General features: G+C 35.8%; 2 protein-coding genes across 7 annotated transcripts in view; both read left to right on the plus strand.

Annotated features, from left to right (window-relative positions):
- Nucleotides 1-2,134, plus strand: part of zmp:0000000846 (tenascin) — a 39,785-nt gene extending 37,651 nt beyond the window's left edge. For all 3 annotated transcript variants that reach the window (XM_027007960.2, XM_027007958.2, XM_027007959.2), the window contains 3 exons: nt 14-175; nt 633-796; nt 937-2,134. In XM_027007960.2, coding sequence (XP_026863761.2) covers nt 14-175; nt 633-796; nt 937-1,035 — 425 coding nt within the window. In that variant the 3' untranslated portion in view covers nt 1,036-2,134. The remainder of the gene's footprint in view (nt 1-13; nt 176-632; nt 797-936) is intronic.
- Nucleotides 2,135-3,143: 1,009 nt separating this feature from the next.
- rabl6a (RAB, member RAS oncogene family-like 6a) overlaps nt 3,144-26,106 on the plus strand; it is a 31,685-nt gene continuing 8,722 nt past the window's right edge. For 3 of the 4 annotated variants that reach the window (XM_027007961.2, XM_027007963.2, XM_027007965.2), the window contains exons 1-11: nt 3,144-3,251; nt 3,885-4,238; nt 4,742-4,876; nt 10,729-10,776; nt 11,460-11,489; nt 12,548-12,603; nt 13,181-13,272; nt 13,724-13,864; nt 16,626-16,731; nt 19,422-19,525; nt 23,450-23,820. In XM_027007961.2, coding sequence (XP_026863762.2) covers nt 4,115-4,238; nt 4,742-4,876; nt 10,729-10,776; nt 11,460-11,489; nt 12,548-12,603; nt 13,181-13,272; nt 13,724-13,864; nt 16,626-16,731; nt 19,422-19,525; nt 23,450-23,820 — 1,207 coding nt within the window. In that variant the 5' untranslated portion in view covers nt 3,144-3,251; nt 3,885-4,114. The remainder of the gene's footprint in view (nt 3,252-3,884; nt 4,239-4,741; nt 4,877-10,728; nt 10,777-11,459; nt 11,490-12,547; nt 12,604-13,180; nt 13,273-13,723; nt 13,865-16,625; nt 16,732-19,421; nt 19,526-23,449; nt 23,821-26,106) is intronic. The other variant, XM_027007964.2, reaches the window with a different exon arrangement.

Genomic DNA, 26,106 nt, shown 5'->3' on the forward strand with positions numbered 1-26,106 from the left:
TTGCCTCTGCTAGGTCTTAGCAACCTTCACACAATCACAGCATCCAGCCAGTATGAGCTCCGAGTGGACCTGAGGGATGGCCAGGAGTCAGCCTATGCTCAGTATGACAGATTATATGTTGGGGAACCTCGCAGTCGATACAAACTGCAGACTGGTGCCTACAGTGGCACTGCAGGTAAAACATAAAAAAATGTATGCTTGCAAAAACACAATAATAATAATAATTTATTCTATTTATTATAATTTATTCTAATATTTAATATTTAGATTAAATTAAAACATTCTGAGAGACATCAATAAAATGTCCACAGTGGACATAAAGGCTACCCTTAAAGGGTATGAATATTGAAAGCTTATATTAAACCACATTTAACAAACATGGCCATAGTTCTTGATGACCCTGACCAAAGAAAATCTCAGACTACCCAGGCTTCATAATTCCATTCCAGAAATATTTAGCAATACCTCTAAATATTCTTATATTTGCCATAGTATTCCCTCTTTAGTCTTGCAATAAAAACATACAAAAACATTGCATAAACCAACAAACAAAGTGGTTTTGATATTCACTTTTGATATTCAAGCATTTTAACTATTTATTTCCTCTTTTCCCCCATTCACTCTTTTCCAAGGTGACTCTTTGATATATCATCAGAATAGACCTTTCTCCACCTATGACAATGACAATGACCTTGCCATTACAAACTGCGCTCTATCCTATAAGGGTGCATTCTGGTACAAAAACTGCCATCATGTGAACCTTATGGGACGATATGGAGATAACAGCCACAGCAAGGTGGGAACTTGTTCATTGCATATTACATATTATTCTGTTCTCTTGGCAAAATAGTTTTCTATTAGATAAAATGTTGCAGAAAAGCAGTGTTGGTTTGGTTTGTTGAAAATGTTTAATTTTGTCTGTTTTAAATTATACAGGGCATAAACTGGTTCCACTGGAAAGGCCATGAACATTCAATTCCGTTTGTTGAAATGAAGATTCGACCAGTCAACTTTAGAAACTTGGAAGATAGATGAAAATTGTCATACTTTGTCATGAAAGTCGGGTGTCATGAAAGTCAGACCATATTTAAACAGATATAATTAATACCAATACTATAAAAAGTATTTGGCCAACACAGATTATTCTAGATCATTCTAGCTCTATAGGAGTGCTGCCCTTTAACTTCTTATATGGCTTTGTCTGTCAAAATTATTTGAAATAAAACTTATCTTGGCCTAGCAGATTCTTTTATTTGCAGTTTTATTTTACAAATGAATATTCAAGAATTTGTTTTGTTTTTCTTGTTACAAATGTCTTCTATACTATTACAAAGACAATGTTATTTTTGTGATTGTTTTGCTATTAAATCAAAGAAACATAATTGACTGATGAAAATGTTGTCAATACTAGTAATACATAAAATCTGGAGCCTTGAGGATCCATGTTTTAATTTTTTTTATTGCATGCCCACCATGCATCCAGCACAAAAGAAAAATATCTATCACTATCACCACTCTGTTTTTGAATTAAATAATAAAAATGTTTGTAATTTTTCTATTATAATGACATGGTCCAATGAAATCAGAAATCTGTACTGCTTTTTTATTACTGTTTTGAAAATTTAAAAAGAGGTCCTATAATTCCTTTGAATAGAACGAAATGTATGGTATCCTCTTATATTTCTTAAATGTTTTATGACTTTTGAAATTTGAAAGACTGAACATGTAAAACAATGTATTTGTTTAGTTTATAAAAGATTGAGGCCATGGTATTAACTACAACTCTTTGAATCTAACATCTTTACATAATAATCAAAGCTTCTATTGAAATAATGATGAAATCAAAAATCAGTGAAAAATCAGGATCCATTAAAAAAAGAAAATAATCCAGATGCCCTTGCAAAAGCATGAAAGTAAAATAAAAGTTTGAGTGAGTAAATAAATTTGGCACACTGTCATATTTGTCTCATGATCCACAGTATTAAGTACTTGTATCCAATGATCTTGTGTATATAAATATAAAAGTCTGATTTTAGATGTTCATCCCCTTTGCAATGTCAGTAAATTAATTGTCAGAACCTACTGGAGACTCATTCATATGTATGAGCAATTTGGGCAGACTACATAAACTGTCTGTAACACCATTAAATTTCAATTTCTGTACTATTGCACAGTGTGTATCATTTGAGGTGTCATTTGTGGGCATCCTGTTTAGCACCTTACATTTGTCTAAACAGCACTTTAATGCATAAGGAAATTCAAAATGGTAAGTCTCAAATTGACTGACAGTATGTTAGGTGATGTTCATAAGCATACTGTTATAAAGAAAATTATTCAAAGGCAGATCAACATTTAAATAAATCTGAACCTATTTTGGACAATGCATGTTTGTGTTTATTATCATTTTTGTTGTTTATTGAGGAGCATTTGCATTTTGTTTGATTATTACACAAATGTAAGTAGACATTAAGGTTTCACTACTAATTTTCTATCTATCTAAATGTGTCATAAGCCATAAGGTTAGAAGATTAGACAATAACTAGGGGTTATCAATTATGACAGCCATTGTCACAATAAGTATTCCCAAGGTAAATCCAGAAAAATAAATTAGTGAAAAACAATCCAAATCTTTTTAGATGACAGGAGTAAACAAATTTGGTGGTCCTCTGCTTGCTCATTCAGAATATCCTTGAAGAGGAGAAGCTTTTCCCACTGTATCTTGAGGAGCACTTGCATTGAGCGTGTTGCACACTGGTCTTCCTGGACTTTATTACCTTGTTTAGTTGGGAGGACTCCTTCAGACTGAATCCACTGATTCTGTTTCAATCACTTTTTGCTTTAATATGCAAGATGCAAGATTTAATGTCAGTTGTGCTTCTTTGGGCTTTTCCTTGACTCCTTCGATGGTTTAAAGTGAAAGTAAAAAGACAGTCAAAGTTAAAAGACAGCTTGCATGGAAGACTAGATTTTTTTTATCCAAATGCAGTCCTTGGCTGCGAGTCTCCGTTAAGCCATATTATGGTGATTTAACGGTACAGTAATTTCATCCCCTTGGCACTAGAGGCACCATAGCACGTGGATTCCCTAAACATGGGACGAAGTGTTCTCTCATCGTTGTATTTTAGCTAACCTACCGCTTGGGACTCGGAGTGCTTGCATTATAGAAATGTTTGTCAAGTGGAGAGTAATGAATGTTATAAACGTTCGGGTTAAGAGCGAATGTAATGGATGATATGAAGACGAGCTGTAAGGTAAATTTCGAAAAGGTGCACATGTACTGAAGGATTGTTCGGGTTGTCAGAATTGTCCATTTGGTCTTAAAACCTTCACACGTAGTTAGCTAACTCACTAGCCTAAAGCCAAACAGTTTGAACCAGCTAATCGCAGCTAAGTTAGGTTAGCAAATCTTACCTTCAGATCATTTACTAGCTGATGTCCAAAATAGATTAACCTACGTAGCTAGCTATACTGCAGCTATATAATAAATTAAAGAGGTAAAGTTAAATGGATGTATATATTACTAGATAACTATTTGGGATATAACTATCATTGATGGGGATGTAGTTTATTAACTTGTAATGGTTTTATAAACGAATAGCTTGCAAGAAATAATAGCTAATTACCGTTTGCATGTTGAAATAGAACAAAGGTGTGGATGCAGCAGGTTAAGTTACTAACGCAGTTACTAACTTGCTGCGCGTTGTATCCATTTTTAAAAAAACCTGGCACAACTGGCTTTAACGCTGTGTTTCACCTGTACTTTTTTTTAATGTCTACAAGGCACCGTATCTTATATTTAATATATTTACAGTATCTTGGTGCACATTCACTAGGTAAGACTGTAAGTTGTCTAAATGTCCTCGTTTTGTACTTTGTCCTTCCAGATGAAACCAGCAGTTTCCCTGTTTTCAATAGGAAAAAAAATGGCTGATATGATTGGCTAAAATACATCTGGCTCAACAACTTTGCTGACTTTATGAATAACCCTAAAAAAACATACTGGCTGTCACTATGAGATAAGAACCTAAAACTTTGTCAGTGTGGTTGCAGCAATTGTATAAAAGGAGAATACTTTAAGCTCCCCAAAGATATTGTTGGGTGACTTTTGGCCAAGATGTTCACTGCACTAAAGAAGCTTGTAGGCTCTGAAGCAGGACAAGATAGAAACATACCTGCTGGCCTGCAATCCATGAACCAGAGTCTACAGAGACGTTTTGCCAAGGGTGTGCAATATAACAGTAAGTATTACAATAATTCTGTATTCAATTTAGTTCTGATTTAATTTTTAAAAAATTATTTTCTCACAAATTGGCTCAAAGTGTTGAGTATTGTGTCATGCTTCTGCAGATCTATAGGTCAGTCAGCATTGTTTCATGGATTGTTTGAAATGGGCATGCACAGTGCTGTTGGTTCTGTGTGGTTATATGAAAAATGCATGAATGACACATGATCAGGCCTACTGGCCTGTTTTTCCACCCATTGTGGTTTCTACCTTTTTGTGCTTTCAACAACCTAAACGCTCCCAGATAGATAACGCATTCTTGCAGCATTCTTTATTTCACTAGTCCAAATCTAATATGCGGTGTGTTTTACTTGTCAGAATAGCATTATATAATGATCCTTAAGGTTTTGCATGTAAGATTTAAATTATGATGCTTTTGCCTTCGCATTATGCTTCTGTGTTTAATAATACAAGATTAATATTTGGTCTAAATATCACTGCTTTGTTTTGCCCAAACAGTGAAAATAGTCATCCGCGGTGACAGGAACACTGGTAAGAGTGCTCTGTGGCATCGTCTACAGGGGAAGAAGTTTACAGAGGAGTACATCCCGACACAGGAGATCCAGGTCACCAGCATTCAGTGGAACTACAAAAGTTAGTAAGGATCTTTAAATTAAAAAACGTACTGGTTAAGGAGCCACAGTGTAGGGAATTAGATTAATATTGTGCTGACAGAGACCATCACCCTCTAAAGTGTAGTGCAGTGTAATGGAGAGGTGTTCTTTGGTCTGGTGGTCAGAGCACGTTTGCCACTTGAAGACCCAGATTCAAGGTCAGGTGTCATCACTGCCATCTGCATTTGCTAGAAGTGAAAAGGTAGAGTAAGACCATTGAGGACATTCCCATCATCAGAGTATACACCCTTGCTGTGAGGGGGATGTTGTGAAAACCAGTGTGAATAATGTGATAGTGTGATAATAGGCTGTTGGTGAGACTCTGAATGAGGGGTGGATGTACAAGGTACGCATGGAATATCTAAAACAGTGTGCCAGAGGGCAGTGTGCCAGACACCATCACTTCTATAAGCGAGGGAGTGCAAAGAAAGCTTGTTGCTCAGGAGGGAAAAGGTGTGTTCTGGCTGCTAGGCTGTCAGAGAACCACATAGAAGACAGTTTCAAGCCCAGGTGTGGTTGCTGCCCTCTGCCTTCAGACAAAAAAAGCCATGCATGGTATTACATTGGAAAAAACTAATGTAATTTGTGAAGACAATTATTCAAAAAATAAAATATCTTTGTGTAGAAAGATAATTGCTTTTCTCAAAAACACTATTATTGGCATGACTTATAAACTAACTGATGTTATTGTATTGAATTGATTGGCGTTAACCTTCTACATTCTCTGTTTCCTCTTTCAGTCCTTAGTGTCGATTTAACTTCTCATATTATTTCCTTGGGATTGTCAAATCTGTTACCACTACTAATTAATGTTTCTTAACAATGATTACTTTGTAATTGTACTTTGTAATCATTGTTTCACCATCACTTGTTTGCTGATTCTGAGGTAGAGGTTGACCAATATGGGGTTTTAAATTCTGGAACATGAAATAATACAATTAACAATTAACAATAATTTTTTTTAAAAATCACACATTTTATTGGACCTTTAACTTAAAAAAAATCACAATTTTGTTGAATTTTTATTTTTGTATATTTCCTGAATGTATGAAATTTGATACAATAGGTATTTGTGTTTATGTACAGATTACAGTAGCACATTCTAAAAATCTATTTGTCATTTCTTTCATTTAGTTCATGACATCAGATAAAACGTAGCTGTTCTTAATAAAATCAGATGATTTCACGAATTTTATTAAATTATGACTGATTTCAAATGAGCACTGAATGTCAAATGAGTGCCTCTGTCCTTCAGAATAAATCAGGGAACATGACATGGAGCTGAGGAGAATGACTGCTCTAGTAAACCTTTACCTATTTATGAACCATGAATATTTAGTTTTTCTCTCAGATCTTTTCACATTTCATATACAAAAAAAGCAGTATCTTTATGCTGATCTGCACAACCATGTTTCCCTACTTATTTAGCCTGGTGGTAAGCATAAAAGCAATTCAGATCTTTATTCAGACAAAGATGTACTTTGCATCTTTCACAGTGCACATGTGAGAAATGTGTGCTTGTGACATAAACTTAATTCCAAACCATTTCAAATTGTACATGAATACCCAAATATTTAAAAACCAACATGAATTTCAATAAGAAATAACTATAAGAAATTAAAGTTTATTATCCTCTGCTCCCTTTAAAATTATTTCTTCTAAAGTCAGCAAAAAAAAAATAAAAAATGGGAAAGAAAATCTGGAGGATTCAAGAACAACTTAAATGAATGTAAATTAAACATGGTACTTTAGAATTTTTATGGTTACTGTTAGAATGAAGGACCTTGGGTCTGCCCCAACAAAGGTGTAAAGATCTAGAGAATAAGGGGGAAATTGAAAGGGAGAAAATTGGATAAAATCAGAAAAAAATATAATGTTCTTGGCCAAGAAAACCAGCATGTTAACTTTGCTAGGTTTCAAACATGCAAACTGCCCATTGATCTCTTTTCCTTCTTGTTGCTGGTTGGATCCATGCTTTGGGCCTCTATCAGAAGGTTATCAGAAAGTGTTCCTTTCTAAAACAAAGAGACAGTTAAGAATACATAGAAAAAGACCTGTTCCATAGACATGCAGATAATGCATTTGACTACAGTACATCTACATCTTGTGTCCCCCTAGTGCTTCTGTTATTTAAATGTATAATATTATTACCTTTGGTGCTATTACTTTCATTTCTGACCTCACCCTGGTTTTGTTGTCTTGACCTTTTCCCCTGCTGATGTATCTAACCTAGAGTCAATAATGGACGCAGCATCCAGAAGTTCTTGAGTTGCTGAGTTGTCATACTTTTGTATTTTGTAATCCAGGATTTTACTGGTTTTACCTATAAAACACTTGGATAGCTTTCCCTGGCAAGACCACCAATAAATTCTTGCAAAGGCTGTAATGCCAGGTTTGCTGATTCAGGTACATCTAGGTCCTGTCCATCTGATGCACCGAAATGCATGGCACATGCAAATCAATTATTTTTTTTAATTCGTCTTTTGTGATGTGTTTATCGCACATATTGATATTGTGATTGCTATGATGGTATGATTTATTGGTGAGGGCTGCATGGAAACTGAATAATGCTTCTGACTATATTTTGACAGGTGCTTCTTCCCATTTTGATGTGGGGGTTTCTTGTTCATATCCCTTGCATATGTTTATGTATATGATTCATTTCATTTGGTGGTGTGTCTCAGTCTATCTTTTTAGCTTTCTCTCTCATGCTTGTAGATGGAAGTTGGGTTTTGTTTGGAGGGCTAGGTGCATTGTTAGGAGTTTTCTGCTGTTGATAATGGGCAGCTTCCATCTTATTGTGCTTGCTGAGTAGTGACTGGCAAGGTGTACATTTTTATGGGTTTAATCTTATCTTCTTTTAGTTACCTCTATAATGCTTGTCTTACTCTGTTGAGATACCTATGGCTGTCTTTCTGCCTTTTGCTTCCCATGTTTGTAGTAAGGCTATTACCATAATATTGCATTCATGGAATGCCTATTGCAGGATTGAGTTCATTACCATCATCAGTGATGTGTAGCCAATGTTAGAAAATGTTCATGGCAGAGTTAAATATATTTATTAGAGGTTTGAATACTTCAGGTAGAATTACTTTAAGAAAATGTGTGGTCACAGAATCTAGAGAGCAGATGGAAGATTTTGAATATGAGATCATTGATGTTAGTTCAGGGTCATGGTTAGGAGTAAAGGACTCTAATGCCTTTATTGACATGGTTGTCTTGATCTCTATATAACTTCCAGATGCCACATTAATACTTTGAATGTTATATCTAATGTGATTAATTGTCTCATTAAAAAAATGCATGAAGTCGTTATTACTATGCAGTGTAATCTGAGTTTTGATGTCAGTTTTAATCCTAGTTGGTCATGTAATTTTACTAAATTAAAAATGTGACATTTTTATTAGAGAGAGAAGCTGTTTGAGTGGTTATAAGTGCGTATCTGTAGTTAACAAGTCTCTCGGTCCACATGAGCTGAAAGACTACAAGTTTAGTATGGCACTATTTGCCTTTTATTCAGTATTCCATTTTAAACTGCTAACATGGTCATTATACCATGGTACTCATGTTTTCTCTATTTTTTTTTTTGTTGTTCTTAAGTGGTGTAACATTAGTTCTGTAGAGCTTGAGGGTATCCCAGTCAGATATACTTTGAATTAAACCGGTAGATTCTAGTTTAGAACCAGATGAAGTGAATATTGGTATCACCAGCAATAATAGCTCTTTCTCCCAAAGACTACTCCCAAAGCGACTAGTTGAGAAGAGATGAAATCTGCGAACTCGTTAATAAATTCTGACTAAGGTCCTGGTGGCCTGTAGATACAAGTTATTGAAAAAGGCTGAGTAGTCTTCTTTTCTCTGGATATAATGTTAATAAAAATAATTTTAAAGGATTTGAAATCATAACTACCTTTCTGGTTTATGCCTAATATGTCATTGTAAATAACTGCAACGCTTCCTCCAACGCCAGCTATGAAAGCAGTGTACATGGCTGTTCGCAGAAGGACTCTTAAACACTCATTTGGAAGATTAAGTACTCTGTTAAGATGCCGTCTAGGCTGTGAGGCCGTAACAAGGAAAAAGAAATGTAGATAGCTAAGAGAATGTAAGTTGTAAAAAATTAACAGTAACAAAACAAGGAGAAGCACAAAAAAGGAAGTTTCTTTTTTTGGTGTATTTTACAAAGGATATTATTGACATACAATCTTACTGGTGCAATGTCTTCAGGAGTAACCCAGGCCAAAGCAATAAACAAAACTCATACTAATGAAAGAAAAATACACACTAAATAATTCTAACAACAAAAGAAACATACATTCCCAACTACCTGACACAAACAGAGGCAAAACCCACACCCAACAAAAATGGCAGTCACTCCCTACCACCAGTATCCAACACCAAAGTACCAAACAAAACAATATTTACACACTCTGTACTATACAATATATATACAACAGCTACCAAAGCAGGAGGGGTGAAGCCAAAGAACGAAGTCCAAAAATGGGGAAAACAAGGTCATGCACAAAAGTCATACAAAATTTCAACCACAAGCCAAACAAACCAACAAATGCAATCCCACAAAACTGTCTCCCTTCTCTCTTCTGTTCCTCTTTCTCTCTTGTGGGAGGGGCCACTAAATAGCAGGAGCAGTTGGCTTGAAAACCTGGCGGAGTTTCAAATGGGGGAAATCCTGACAGTGAACCTGAAACACATACACACATCCATCTTTCCGTAACAACTCATTTGGCTTGGTCCAAGTTTCTGTTTGAAAGAGTGCATTAAATCTATGATCAGATCATATAAGGGCATAAGATGTTAGGAGTCTAATATTTGGTAATCCTTATTTTAGATCCAAGCATGAATGGGAACGGTCATGGTGCTATCGTGGACAAACTGAAGCTTAGCTATTTCACAGTGACATCACCAATTCACCCATTCTAACATCTCTATGTGCACCTCTAGTGCAAGAATCTTCTCCTTCAGTAACTACACTTCTCACAGATAAAACTATTGCTAACGATGAATGAAGAATAGGTAAACATTGCATTCTTCACACCAAAGAACAACAGAAGCAGCCGTGTTTAAATGTTACATTTTTAAGTAGTTTTTTGAAGGTTTTGTCGTGACCTGATGTCGGTTTAATGTCTCTTCTGCATAGCGGATTGCTGTCAGCTGATTGGAGTATATCCACAGAAAGTGTTCCAAAAATCTGATGTTTTGTAAATAGTGTAATTCATTTCAGAATTGTATGAAGCTACGGCTAAAAAATCGAATGAACTATTATAATAGTCCCAAAGCCATGGCACATATGGGTTTTATGAGTGGGACTACCATCAGCTACCTCCTGTACATGAATGACATCAAGCTGTATACCAAGGTGGAAATGGACATTGACTCACTGATCCATCTGACTAGGACACAGGAATGAATGAGAAGTGTGGTTTGCTGATGGTAAAAAGAGGACAAGAGATTAAGACAGAGGGAATTGGGACTTCTGCGTATATGCATATCCAAGCAGCTTTTCATACTTCTGGAAGTGCGGATAGCTAACTGGAATGCAACTGACAGAATCCTGACAGGGTGGTGAAGTTAATGCACTATATATATTAGACTCTCCATTTCAGTTTTCCTTTAAATTGGCCAAAATCCAAATTTTGAAAGCAGGCTTGTCATGATATTATGTTATATGTTAATTATTGACCAACAATTTGTTCCTAGTATGTACAAGTGAATTCTACCTGGAATGCTTCGACCTCGAATGCTGCATAGTCCAGTTTCTGTCTGGACTGTGACTCATGACTACCATGACATTATTTTCTACTTTATCCCTAGTGACAGATGATGTGGTGAAAGTGGAAGTCTGGGATGTTGTGGATAAAGGTAAGCTTTAAGTGAATCTTTTGAGTCTAATGCCTTTATAAATAGCATCATTAACTGTGTTACTGTAGTTTATAAATTAAATAATTTGTGTAAATCTCCACATTTATAAATCATACATAATAGCCTTGGGCTGATTAGACAACACTGAGTATTGCAATAATTTGCAACTTTACAATGTTAAGCAATTAATTCTTCTGTTGCTTCTTGTCATATACCATACCAAAACTACATCAGTTTTTTAATGGTTTACCCTTTTTCTAATCATTCAAGTTGTACAAACAATCTATGGTTACATATTACAAATGTATACAATAGAAAGAAATCATTAATTTTTGGCTGCAAAATATATTAATATTAGTGTAACATTGGCCCCCTCCCCAATATTTATCTTTTAATTCTCCATCACTCTCAAACTGAAATGCAGCAGTTCATTTACGTATTGGCTATTAAAAAAAAGGGTCAAGTGGCTGAAGGGTTGAAAGGCTGAGTAATGCTCACATGGGGTGCTACTTCAATTTGCAGCACAATAATATCATTTTTCAGTATAATTATCACCCAAGGCTACTAGATAAATCTGTGGTTTCTTAGCTATATTTTTATATAGTAGAATAGTAATTTAATCTTCTGTTTACTTTGGGGTAAAATGCTTTTTCTGTCTTATCCCTATTCTGCAATAATCTTAGGCCAAAAGATTCCACTGCCAGAAAGTATAGGTGAGCAAAGGTTGACCAGTAGCTATCTGGTGTTTGCAGTGCCTCCTTCTCCTTTGTCTCATTGAGCTGCGATGAGGCTCAATATTAACTTTAGTAAACAATGCTGTTCTTTGACTGCTTTGCATTTCCATAAGCAAAGAAAGTGAAAGTTTGCAGTGTGAAATACACACCGTGAAGTGTTTGAATAAATGTTCTATGTATTTACTTTAACAATTTGATTATTCAAAGAAAAAACTATTCAAAAAATATTAAAATTCCTTATTAAAAATGTCCTTATTCAACACATTCCTACCCTAAAAATATTTGATATTGGAATTTTGTTGTTTTCTATATATTTACTATTCATGCAGATTTCACTTTGTAATTTCCATTTAAATATGAGAATCATTCCAAAATTGTTGAACAATTTTCTTTAGTTTTCTGTCATACAGCAAATCTTCAAATGGCTTCATACTGACAGGAGTTAACTGGTGTGTGACAGAGTGTGCAAAGTGTCCAGTGAAGCCATAAATGGTGCTATTCACATGACTTATTTGATGCTTGCTATATAAAGAGATTTTCCCTGTTGCCAGTTAAGCAAATGATGTGCAGGCAAATATTATTTAATAATCAATCAGGACTTAAGTGTTTACTTAATTTCTCAATTGTTCTCCTGCAGCAAACGCTTAATGTGTATGGCTTTGATATTAATGAAACGTGTGAACACCCTTCTAATCATTCAGAATGCTGTCATATTTTAACATAAAGGATATATTTATTTTTCTAAGATATGTTGTAAAATTAGTCGTTGCCCAGTTTGTTAATTTGTGTTTTTACAGCTAATTACAATGCAAAAAAATTTTTTATATATATATATATATATATATATATATATATATATATATATATATATATATATATATATATATATATTGCATTAAATGTTTAGAGCAGTAGTTCATTGAACATGAACTGCATTATACAATACATGAGTATTATTTCTCATTTTATTTCTCAATACAGAAACACAGTGAAAGTTTTAACATTGCTGTGTAATCTGCTTTTTCAACATACTGCAGGGAAAGGTAAAAGACATGGAGAGAACTTGAAACTGGAAAACGACGAATTGCAAGAGGTAATTTTTTTTATGTTTCATTTATTGGTCATTATCTTTACATGTCAAATGTAGTCTCATGAGAGTAAAAAATGTCTTAATAAAATTTCAAAAGGATCAAATAGTCACATTTACTTATATAGCACTTTTTGCAACATGTTGTCATAAACCAACTTTACAAATGTACTCCTTGGCAGTCCATTTTATTTCCAGTCCATGCTTATATAGGCCATGTAGGTAGTTACGTATAGGTGTCAGCTTTTCCAGTGGGAAAAGGGTGGGTGAGCTGTTTCTGCAGATGTTCCATTTGAGTAAATGGAGTGGATGGATGAATATAGAAATCTGTTGGTAGTACTGGGACATTTTCTGGCATCATCTTAGATTCTTTGTCATTGATGAGCAAGTTTAATCCAGTGTTGGCATGATCTCTGCAGTAAAATGAAGACAAAGTAGGAAGAGAAAACAGAAGGCACAGAACTACTTATGTTACTTATGTGCCTTACAGCTGCTTCTTGAACAGACTTAATTGATAAGTTTTTTTAGTGGTTGACTGTGTGGGGAAAAAAAGACAAAATTATGTTATAAATTCTGTATGCAGTCAGAAACGGAGATGGCTCTAGATGCTGAATTTCTAGATGTTTATAAGAACTGCAATGGAGTGGTCATGATGTTTGACATTACCAAGCAGTGGTAAGTATACTTTGGTCCGCTTACTCTTGTATTTCTCCACTTACCTATTTGACTCCTATCATCTGTCACTCCTCTTGCTCTCTTTGCCAAGACTATTTTCTATAACTATTTTTATACATGTTTCTTCCCAGATCTTTTATCACATGCTCTGTCCCCTCTCTCTTTTATTTATCTCTCTTTTCTGTCCATGTCTTTGTGCTTACTTGTTTGTGGTAAGGATCAAATACCAAATTTAGGTATTTGGTTGCAGCAAGTGTCACTGGAACACTTCATCTTACTATCTCAGTAAAGCTGCAGACTGTTATTGGTGGGGGGAAAAAGGGAGTAGAATTAAATTTGAAAATTTGCTGGAAGCGAGGCAATACAAAAAATTCTTAGACTATTGTTTATGTCCTGTATCTGACTTCACTGTATTCTCTTGTTGAAGTCTTTGCTTCTCCTTTGATTGAAGGACATTCAACTACATCATGAAGGAGTTGCCCAAAGTGCCCATCCATGTGCCTGTGTGTGTTCTGGGTAACCAGCGGGACATGGGTGAACACCGGGTCATTTTACCTGATGACATCAGTGACTTTGTTAACTCCCTCAATAGGTAAGCACTGCTAAAAAATTCTTCTGAACAGGTGGTTTCTACAATTTTCATAAAAACATGTAATTTTCCTACAATCTACATGCTGCTGTTGTGAGCCTTATGTACTGGCTCGATGGTCTAAGGCCAAAAAGGATGCAACATAAAGGAAAACACAGAGATGCAAGATGTGCAATTTAACCACTTTATTATCAGTAGATTTTTAGTCACACACTCAGAAAAATCAGGAGCATAATGTCAGTATGGGCGGAAGCCAACATAACAAAAGAAACACTAAAAAGAAAAACAAAAGAAAAGTATAACATAACTTCCCTAACTCCTTAACATCAAAACAGGGAAAAAGGGTGAAAGAAAATGGCACACCCACCCCTACAGCTCCAAAAGAAAGAAAATAGTAGTGAACATATACACACACACACACACACACACACACACGTGCGATCACAGTCTTAGTAACCCTATGTGCACCTCCAGTTTTAAGCTAATTTTTTAATGATTTGTACTTTTAACAGTTATCTGAAATTGTACACATAGCACAATGCTCATTCTGGATTCAAATTGAAGTAGACACTTGGGCCAAGACATAATTCACATCCAGGCTTATTTTTTCCATTATTTAGGTTCCATTTGAGCTCATCTAATACAGAAGAAAAAAAAAAAAAAAAAAAAAAGTTTTATTTTTGGGGTTTATAAAGGGAAATTTGGATGCTGCAGATTCATTTTCAGTCATGCGCTACATTTCCTGATTCACCAGGGTCTTCAGAAATAAAAGTGAACAATTTTGAGTATACACATTAAATTATTTAGGAGCTAGACAGTATTCACTAGGTGTCCTCAAAAGTGCAGGTAAACGCCTCCAAATGCATACAAAATCATCAGTCTCCATTTATTGAGTTTGCAAGATTTTTTGGCTAAAACGTCACAACAATGTTTAACAACTTAATAAATAAAGACAATATTGCCTTCATTATAGCTAAACAATATTAGCTTCATTGCTATTAGGCTAAAATGGTATGCTGGGGAAAATGCTGTAATACTGTAAAGAAATAATATGCGTTCTCATTTGTACTTGCAATTTGTAGAAGGATTACAAATTTTTCCAGCATTGAATGGAAACATCCAGTGATTTGCAAAACATCATAGTCCATTCTAGAAGTCTCTCAGCTTCCAGCTCACAATTGCACCCAAACAACTCCACATAAACTTCAGCTAAAATAAGCCTCTACCTTTCCTTGATGTCGAAAAGTATCGGCGATCAAATTACTCACAATATCCATGACTGAATCATTTTCACTTGTGTCATACGCATGTGCTACAGTTTATCTGATTACAATGCACAAACAATGTTTTGCTGTGCTCATGGCTATAGTTCACGTACTAGGTAAACAAATAAGGCAAATGAGGCACCTATGTTTTCATCTAAGCATCCTCTGTTTGTTGAAACAGCTGCCAGTCATATGCCGCTGGTGCCTGGAAAATACTTGTGAAGTAATTTGTTACCTCCCCCATCCCTAAACCCCCCCACCCCCCACCCAACACCTTCACAATCTCATACAAGAACGGCTCATTGTTTTCAGGTGCTCCTGCATGGTGAAATTCCATGTATCCCCAAAGCACTGTTCCTCGCTGCCTGAGTATTTGTATACATGCAAAATAATAAACAGCAAATGGATGAAGCTTCTCCTTACCATTTTGTGAACCTACACATAGACAATATAAGGAAATAAGGAATTGCGTAATCGAACCACGGATCGGATAATGTGTGTGAAAGCAAACCAGTGGTAATGAGCCCCTTTCTCAAATGAGCCCAGAATTTGTCCTGGTGCGGACTCAAGTATTCAGGACAAGTGTGAAAACACACTTAAAAAACTGATCATCACTTTGACAATAGTACATAGTTTACCAGTTGTTTCAAAGCCCTGGTGTCTTCAGGCACTGCAAATATGTATAGTTCTATAGATATAAATTTTACCCTTTATATCTTCTCACGATGATTTGACCAAATGGTAGCATATACAAAGAAAATAAAAGTGATTTGAATTAGAGAGCTGCCTTCTGGAGCTATACTTGTATTATTAACTTGTTAATACAAGTTAATGGTATTAACTATTACTTGTATTTAAAAAAAGATTGTATTGATTAGACATTCAAGCCAATCTTTTGAAATAAAACATTCTATTTCTGGTACACACAAACACCCTAAATATCTTGTAATAAACATGCTTTCTTTAACATGTGCTGGAATGTCCAACAGTTTCCATAAGAAGAACTACTTTATCATGACAACTTTGCATCAATTAAAAGATAAGAAAGTAGTGAAAAAATAAAACAAATCTAGTTGTCTGATCTCATCCCTTTTCAGTTTCACCTGGTCTGGAAAAGCAAAATAAGAGCAATTACAGTAGCTTGACAAACTGTACAAATTGATAAATCTAGGTTTGCTTCCTTTTGCTTGACATTTAAAGTAATTTTTTTAATTGTATATCTTTAAAAAGATTTTGTTTGATATTCTTGGTCATTCTTCCTGCCAATTTGCTTTTTAATAATCTCTTTTAAACAGACATAATATCCAGCTATTTCCTTTTTTAATGAGTTAATAAGGCGCTGTTGAGGATTTATGGTTTATAGTTATAGTTAACAGCAACACCTGATGCATTGACATTTTTCACATTGCCCATTTTTGACCTTTTCTGTTTTCATCAGCACAGATAAATATGCAGAATCTTTACCCCCTTGCTGAATCTATCATCCTCTCAACTTGCAGACCTCCAGGCTCCTCCTACATCCATTATGCAGAGTCCTCTATGAAGAATGGCTTTGGTCTGAAATACTTGCACCGCTTCTTCAATATTCCATTCCTACAGTTGCAGGTCAGAGAAGACTCATTTGATACTTTCTATAATGTACACAGTAATGTAGTGTGTGTGTGTGTGTGTAAATAGTGAAAAGAGCAAAATTATAAAACATTTTAAAAATTATATATTAGGAACTACCCAGAAACCACTGGAATAATCCTCTTTAACATTGTTCGTACAGTCCCCTAACACTTTATTGTGGTCATTTTGGATGGTCTCTAAATTTGATGTAATATAGATTTAATATTTTTCATTGAAAGCAGTAGTGAAATACACAAATGTACTATGGCATCAGCAAAGCTGGACTGAGCAAATAGAAATTAAAAAAAACATACATTTTAAAATGCCACATCCCACATGACTAAGCTCCTCCTGTTAATGATGGTATCAACTGTGTGTGACCAATGTTAGTGCAGTCACAATGACAATACCAGTTGTATCTATGTTGGCTCAATGGAAATGCAGTTCTGACGCCTTCATGTCTAGGCCAGCTCCCTTTGGCTATGATGGTTGTTGATCACTCACTCTCAAAATTCCTTTAAGTTGATTACATGTTCTGGCCCCACAGCAATAGCTCTTATGGTCCTTCCTGATATCCTGATATCCACCTAGAGGTAGCATATATAAAGAAAAAACGGTTCCTGGAACAGATTGTTGTGGGATACCGTAATTAACCTTGGTGTATGCTGAAAAGTCTTGATTTATGTTGATAAACTGGTAATGATTGGCTAAATAAGTGGGGCTATTCCACTTACACCAAAAGCATTTTTGAGTCGATATAGTATAAGTTTGAGATCTGTGGTGTCAAATACTGCATTGAGATCAAACAATATAAGCAAAGAGACATAACCTTGGTTGGAAGCAAACAACAGGTCATTAACTACTTTAGTTAGCACTGTCTCCATACTATGATGAGGCCTAAACCCTGACTGAAAGACTTAATGTATCTGGTTCTGATTCCTGTACGAGCTTAACTCTAGGATCTTGGGTTGAGATACGGGTTGAGAGCAGATATGGAGAGAGAGTGGTCTGATTACTACTAATTTGAATGTTTAGGTATGTTGCCAAGGCTGAGTTTATTAAATTTACTAACGGTTCAGTTACTTCAGTGTGTGGGCAGCAGTTAAATGCTGAATCGACCAATAAACCTACAGTCGGCTAAATATCTCTCCGAGCCCTGCTCTCTGACCAGAGCCAGCTTCCAAGGCCCACCAAGCCGGCACCCACTAGAGTACTAACTCTTGTTCATTGTTAGTTCAGGCTCTTGGATAGGAGTAAAAGTGTGTTATCTTTATTGGCATGCTTCCAACAGCCTGCATATCACTAAATGTTTTGTACAATTCTGAATACAAGGATGATTTTATAGGTGCCTGTTTCAAAATAGATTTATGCTGTCTAGAATGTGTCCCTCATGGTTACACGAAAAACACAGTGACCCCATCGATAGTGTAAGGTGGTGGCCTTCCCATTTTCTTTTGCTGTCTTACCCTTATTCTTCCAGGAAACACTTTTCTTGACAACATTGTAATAGGACATTGATTGCTGCAGAAGTAGGCTTCTTGCAATAAGCATTACTGCTGTAAAACTGAGTAATTTTGATGGGTATCTTATAAACAGACAAATGTGTTGCACGCATTGCCAGTGCATTGCCAGTGAATCTCACTTTGGCCAGTAAGGGCTGATTTTGACTCTGGGATCTACATGTGTAAACTCTGGTTTTGTAACCTCTAATTTTCTCTCAGTTAATGTCATCATCAAAACATCCAGCAAAGAGTTTCTTTGATCAACAGATTCACCTTTTTCCTTGTCTGAAATGACCCTTGCTAAAGTAAGTGGGCAAGACATGATCAAAAGCCTGTGCACATCAACATGCTTAACCAACTTGACTAGAAACTCCAAAGGTAAAATGTTAAAGTGCTGTTAATCAGAGGCCAAGGGTTGAGGTCCCTAGAAACACTAAATGTAAAGGATAGAATAAATTCAAGTAATAAGAAATGTAACCATGTGAATAGACCCCTGAACACATCTGTTCTGAGATTGAGATGCTTCATTCCAACTCTCATTTCTGCTTTAATCTGCTAAACTCTGCATTGGAGGATCCCCTGGCCTACAGTCATCCTGTATGTCATATGCACTTCTTGTCAGTTTTCAGCATAAACTGAACTGCTGCTCTTGCATGACTCAATTCAAGTACATCTCTCTTGGCCTCCACTCCCTCTAACCTATTCTTGGTTTATTTAACACTATGGATGATGCCTTTGAACTATGAAAAAGGTTTTACAAAGATTGGTGGTACAAAACAATTTAGAGAATGAAAGTGAAACTAAATTGAGGGTAGTTCTGGTTAAGATCATTCATTCAATCAAAATTGAGACTTAACAGAAACCCAGAAAAAAAGATTTATTAATTCATCAAAACCATGTAAACCCATGTCAAAATCATATTAAGCGGTAAACGATGTAAAATGAAAAAGGTTGTAATATTGGGCTTACACAGGATAAAAATATAAACAGATAAAAATCATTAAAAAAAAAGCATAAAAGCATGAGCAGTGTAACATGAAAAAAGGTTGTACAGGATACATTTGGCAAAAGCATTTTAGTCACTAGTAATTATAAAATCCAGTGGAGATATTCATGATGAATAGTGGGGGTTGGTAGCCCTAGTGTCAAAATGTCTGAGTGTTTGTGTATTTGTTTATTCAGAGGGAGACACTGTTACGGCAGCTGGAGACGAATGAACTTGACATTGATGCAACATTTGAGGAGCTTAATGTTCAACAGGAGACAGAAGAACAGAACTATGACATGTAAGATACATAAACACACATCACAGATTATAATATTCTTGTGCCATTCCACCCACTTTGTCACAGGTGCATTTATTGCTGTCCATCAAATTATCAAATAATGATAAATGCATGTGCACCCTACAAATTTGGTGATATGCAGGTGACTTTAACACCCCATCACAGCCATGAAACTGGAGCCCTAAGGGTCAGAATCTGATGTATGCTCTTTTTAACTGACATTCAAATTTTTATATATTGTCACAGAATGTTCTAGAGGATCAAGTAATCTGATTTTTTTTGTTTTGTTTTAAATGTCTTTAATACAAATGTAGGACCAAACTAAGAATAGCAATGATAATGTTAATACATATTCAAAATATTAAACTGCAGCTTTTATTTATCAGATTTGCATATTCTCAAATGTGGTTGTAAAAGAAAAGTAAATTTTACTGGCTGTTTACCTTTTCATCGATGTCTTTGAAATATTGATTAATAATGTACAATGTGCAATGTAAATTTTCTCTGTATTTACATATTTATTTAAAATTCACTTTAAAGGTTCTTACTTTATAGCATGATAATCATATATTTCATATCAAAATGTTCAGGACAATCTTGGTTTTCTTGCTGAAGAGGAAGAAGAAATAATATGGCCCTAAATCAGAAAATATGATGTACATATTTAGAAATTTAGGTTATCATATCTAATGTGAAATCATACCTTTAGTCATGCAAGTCAACTCTTTTTGGTGTTTGAAATTAGTTTACCAAAGTGTTTGGTTCACAAAAGTAGTGTATAAGTAAAGTAGTATAGAAATGTATAAACTCTCAATGTGTATAATCTTCTCATTGTTTGGATCCTCCTGGTGTGTGACCCATCTGATTGAAGGAGATGTCAGTAATACAACTTGGGTAGGATGCATGACAGAGATGTATCTGCCTTGCTGACTTCTTAACTAATCTGCTCAAATGGGCTCATTGTGTTAGTGCTGCAAGGTGGTGTGGGACAACAATTTTTTTTAAAGTTTAACCAGTATGTACTTGACTACTATTTGATTCAGTTCCATCACGAATCACCATCTACATAAGCTATGCAAAGCAGCTCAGATCTGGCACATCAACCAGCCGCATTCCCTTTAACATTAGAATGATTGTCTTGAAGAACCTGCAGTATGTGCTTGGACATGGCTTTCACATTCATCATCAACTGTGTCCTCTTAGTTTTTATCAACTAAATGAGCTGTTAAGATCATGAGTGCTTCTGTGGATTCTGACCAGCAGTCTGTAGTGACGGAAATACTTCCAAAGTTTTTAGTGGCCAAAAGGTTATAGACTTTTCCTCTCACTTTTATGTAAATCGAGTCTAGCAAAACAAGACAAGACAACCTGTCTGTCTTCACCTTATTTCTGTGTTTTGCTTTTCTCAATAATCCATCATTTTTAACAGTATGGCAGAATATATATATAGCTGTCATTTCCTTGATTGTTTTGTCACATTGTACATTTACAGCATTTAGCAAATGCTTTTATCCAGGTCAACTTTCAGTTATGACTAAATACAATTCAAGCAGTTGAGGAATATGGACTTTACTCAGTGGCAACTTGGCAGTGATGTGATTTTATTACAGAGTTACCACTACCCCTGAGCTTTTGGATCATTTGGTGACCACTTGGTTGTCTTGTTAAACATTTGCTGCAGAGTAAGTTGCTGCATTGGCTTGCTTTCCCTGAGTATTGGCCATAGACTCTTCATAATTGCTTCCTCAAGTGGGCACATAAGTTGGATGCGTTTGCATGTTTTAGTATAATTGAGCCATGGCTCACAGTCTGCTGAAAGACGATACAATCTGAAAAGCCAATATTGTCTTTTGAAACCAACCCTAGATCATGTTTTTTTCCAGTCACCTATAAATAGAAAAATTTGATATGTGTGAGATAGAAATAATAGAATACAAACAATGAACTCTCTTTGTTAATCAAGACAACAGATTAGTTAGACACATGTTGTATTTCTGTTTTTGTTTGCATGTAATGGAACCGATGGGATGTATGATGCATTTCGGAGACATCTGACAGACTGTGTTGTATCAAACATGTAACTGAATGAGAATATCAGGCTTTACAAATGTACATGAATCACTAGCATGAAACCTAGCATTAGCACAAATGGTAATGTTAACATGAAAGCTAAAATAGTGTGACATCCAGCAATAAATTCAGTTTTTGTGAATTTTGAAGTCAAAAAGAATAATCATTGTTGAGTATTAAAGTTAAAAAATCATGTTTCCTTTAACTATGCTACCATGAAGAGAGCTGAAAAATTCCTTTTCTGCAGAAACAGGGTGGACTATTTTTTTTCTCACAGGGCCTCTTTGGTACCTTTAGCCACTGGTTGGACTGTGGAGAAGTCCAGATAGTCTCTCTGAAAATGTTTTGAGAGATGGACCACATGCCTATGTACTTACTTCACCATGTGACAGAGGGCAACAAAGTTGAAATGTCTGACCGCTGTCACTAGACCCTTGGCTTTGCCAGAGTCCTGAGTGTTGGAGGCAGCCATGTGCTCTAGCACGTCTCTCAGGCCGTTCATCGATCTACACACCACTGATGCAGCACTATGAATTGACAACAAACTCACTGTTTGTAGCTAGGGAAACTTCAGTTGGGGCTTATCAGACTGTTTCTGCAATTCATGTAGCATATTACTCTGAAATCAGAATTACTGAAAATACAAAGATTGACCTCAAATCCTGCTGAAACTTTATCACCTGTTGCACAGACTGGCTTTAACTAGCAGTAAGACAGTAACCTGTGCAATACATCCCTACCTATTCTGAGTTTAATTTCTCTGAGTTTAATTCTTCTCTTTCACCAGTTGCTTCATATCCTCAAAATGGTGTATGCTCTTCCATCTGAAGTTTTTAGAGTTCCTGAACAGTTTTGTTTTAATCTTGTTGTGATCTGTGTATCTTGCATATGTAATATGTCACTTCCTGTTATGTCAGTGCACTCATCCTCTCTACTAAGAAAAGAAAATACAGGACTTTTTACCACAGCCTCCCGCAGGTGTCCTTACAAAAGCTTGGTGCATTTCTGATCCACATTTCACATTTAAAGTAACTTTCATAGCTTTTTGAAAGAAGGACACCATCTCTTTCATGACTTTAACAAGATGACCAAATTTTGAATTGGCCATCGCAGTTTTTGTTGTAAAGCAGGTGAATTTGAGAAGCCCCATCATTTGTTGGTCATACTGTGACTGCATAACTTCAGTAGCATTAGCCATGACATTCTTTGCTGATTCTGCCTTGCACTTCCTTTCCAAGGCTACTGTATGAGAAGAGGTATCTGAGTCATGATTTAAAGTTAGCATTGAGTAACATCAGTTGATAAAGGTGCAACGCTATATATTTTACAAATTGAGCATCACATATCACTGTTAAGTTTGAGCTATGAATATATTCTGAGCAAGTTAGCCTGAAACACACACACACACACCCCGCCCCCCAGTGTTTCAAAGTATTGGATAATTTTGTTCAAAAGAGTCAAATTTATTTTAAAGTCAAATTTATTTATATAGCACTTTTTAAAACAGTTGTCAGATAGCAAGAAAAGCATGACATGCTAATTGTGGTGTTCTTGTGCAGCATTTAAAAAGACGCTATCAGTGCTTTATATATCAATAAGACCCTAAATGCATATATTTAATGTTGTATGTGCAGGCTTGTTTCCACTGGACTAAAACTGCTTTCATCACAGTCCTTAAATCACAGTACTTTATACTTCAATATGGTTGCTTGGATTTGCACCTCTAGGCAACTTGGATAAATAAGGGTCATGTATGGGAAATTTTAGACTTTAAAATGCACTTGGAACAAGTAATAGATTTGCACAACCCCATACACAGTTTTAACATCTGTATTATGCACTGTTCTGTTTCAGATTCATGGAAATGATGGAATCACACAAAGCCTATGGCTCACCATCTAATGGCCAGAGCCCTTCCTCAGGGTCCCATTTCCCTCTCATTTTTCCTGGTGCTGCCTCCCCGAGTAATTCCAACCCCAGCACTCCTCAGGTCCCTGTTCCACCCCAGCCCCACCTTGTTCCAGGCATGCATCCCATAAATTCCTCACTTCAGTCCTCAGCACCTATAATGCCTCAGCCTCCCTCACAAATGTTGAAATCACCTGTTGTTGCCCCATATACCCTTGTGTCCGCCCCAGCCAATATAGCTCCATCTGCTCAGAAACGAGGCTTTATATCCCGTCTGTTTGGTTCCTCAACATCAGAGATGTCTCCAGAAAAACCAGGCAAGTTTCAGTCTTTTTGTAATGCTTTGAAAGAACTTTATGTTGCTCACATTTGGTCCCATAATTCTTAAACATACTCATGTAGAAAATTAATACCTGGGATGCATGTTAATGTTAGGATAATTTTATGTAGTGGTACATTAATAGCAGAGAGCATATGTGTTTTGAGACATTGGGAGCCTTGCCATTGATGTCTGAGAAACAAACATATAACAGCAGAATTTAGGGAAAAAGCACAAAAACACTTTCTGATTGCACTGTAAGTTAAGGATTTGAGGGTGTTATATGAATGCTGAATGTCATTAAAACTGTTGTGGATATGTTATTGGGGGAATTATAATACATAGCAAAACCTGGTTTGTGTCAGGAAAGGTCAGGATTGGTGAGGATGAGTCAGAAGACTTCTTGTCCATACCTAAACACAATGCCAAATATTTAAGCCACATTTTAAGATGAGTGCTGCTGGCTCATTCTCTCAATGGCCAGAGCTCTTCTGCAGGCAGTTCCTACTCATCAGCATTAATTTGACTTTAAAGTTACTAAATGTGGTTTTAGGCAATAACATTAAAGTGTATAACACCAGGAAAAGTCCAAGTTATCAGATATGGAGCATTAGTTATCAGACATGGATTTGTGTACATCATTCTGGTTACCTGAATCTGCACTCATTTCTACCCAAATTTGATAGATAAGGGGTATTGATGTGTGTAACAAAATTCAACACTACTGAGCCTGGTGCACTCCTGTGAATGCTTTCAACGCTATCTTTGGTGTCTGATGGCTGTATATGTATCTGTATATATGTATATACAGCTCCGTAAAAAATAAGAAACCACTCCGATTTTTTCTTAAATCAGCATGTCCACATGCACAGCAGCCATTCCATTCAAGTGTTTATTGAATTCCTTCACAGACACAAATATTGATTTTTTGACTTATCCTAAGTTAATATATTAGTACTGTGTTGTTTATAAATTAATTTGAACTTGTTTTCTTTGCATTATTTGTGGTCTGAAGTTGTTGTAACTGTTTTGTTATTTTGACCATTAGTTATTTTTCATTAAAAAAAAAAGAAAAATTAAAAACATGCTCCAAAATACAAAATTTTGAGTACACTGAAACCATTGTCATGTTCAAGAAACCAGTTTGAGTTGATTTGAGTTATTTGTAAGTAGTGCAAATACATGAATAAAATGAAACTATTTTCTAATATTTTTAATTTAAAAAAGAATTGACTGTATCCTGCTAACTATATAGAACTAACAAACTATATAGACAACAACCTATTAATAAATGTAAAAATTAAGGCACCTGTACAGAGTGAAATAGAAGACATCATCGGTGCGGATTGAATTGTGTTGGTCATTCCGAGTGTCCGCCTTTAGAGTTTGGGTGATGTAATCCAGCATTAATGTTGTTTGTTCAAATTTCTTGTGTGGAGGTCTAATTTGGAGTTGTTTGGCTGATTCGGTGGATCTATGCTTGTTCATTGATGCGGCAGTTGTTAACTACTAATCATGACGACTTATTCTGCAGCGCAGTGTTTTTCTTCTCTTGTGTGTTAGCTACTCTACGCTCGATTGCTAAATTCAAATCATGTATCAGTTCCATTAGGCAGTTATTGTACTTTTTCAAGCGATTATGGGCATCTGATCTTGCTATTGCCCATGCAGATGGGTGGTTGAGTGGTGGTATGTAACTGATGCTTCGATGGAGTATGTTTCATCACAAACATTTATGCAGAAATAATAGTTGCTCATGCGTGGAGATTTCTCTGCAGGCGCATTTCTCCCAGCGATGAGCGCCATTGAGCATTGCACATATACATACTCGTTGAACTCCTAACTCTTCACACACCACAGCATTCATAGTTTCTGGAGATGTGTTGTTGAAATATTGATAGCCCGGGATGATAGTTGAGTTGTTCGTTTGAGCGCTGAGCTTCGCAATTTGATTGCAGACTATTAACCATCAACCAATCAACCCATCAATACAAATATTTTAACACATCTCTAGAAACCATGAATGTTGTGGTGTGTGAAGAGTTGAGAGTTCAATGAGTATGTATATGAGTAGTTAAGAGTACACTGAATAGTGTATGAGCCTCAAAATGAGTTCAACAGTTCAGAGTGGTGAGAAGGGCCAGCATGTATGAGTGAGTTGTTGACTTGTTCACCAGCCTAATTATTTGTGCTGTCCCTGATGATGATCTTAGCTCTCCCGATGACTCTGGTGTGGTAAATGTCCTATAGTGCAGGGAAATAAGCTGTGCAGTTTTAATCACTC

Source organism: Electrophorus electricus, chromosome 5 (assembly GCF_013358815.1).
Source record: "Electrophorus electricus isolate fEleEle1 chromosome 5, fEleEle1.pri, whole genome shotgun sequence".
In the NCBI taxonomy this organism is placed as follows: Eukaryota; Metazoa; Chordata; class Actinopteri; order Gymnotiformes; family Gymnotidae; genus Electrophorus; species Electrophorus electricus.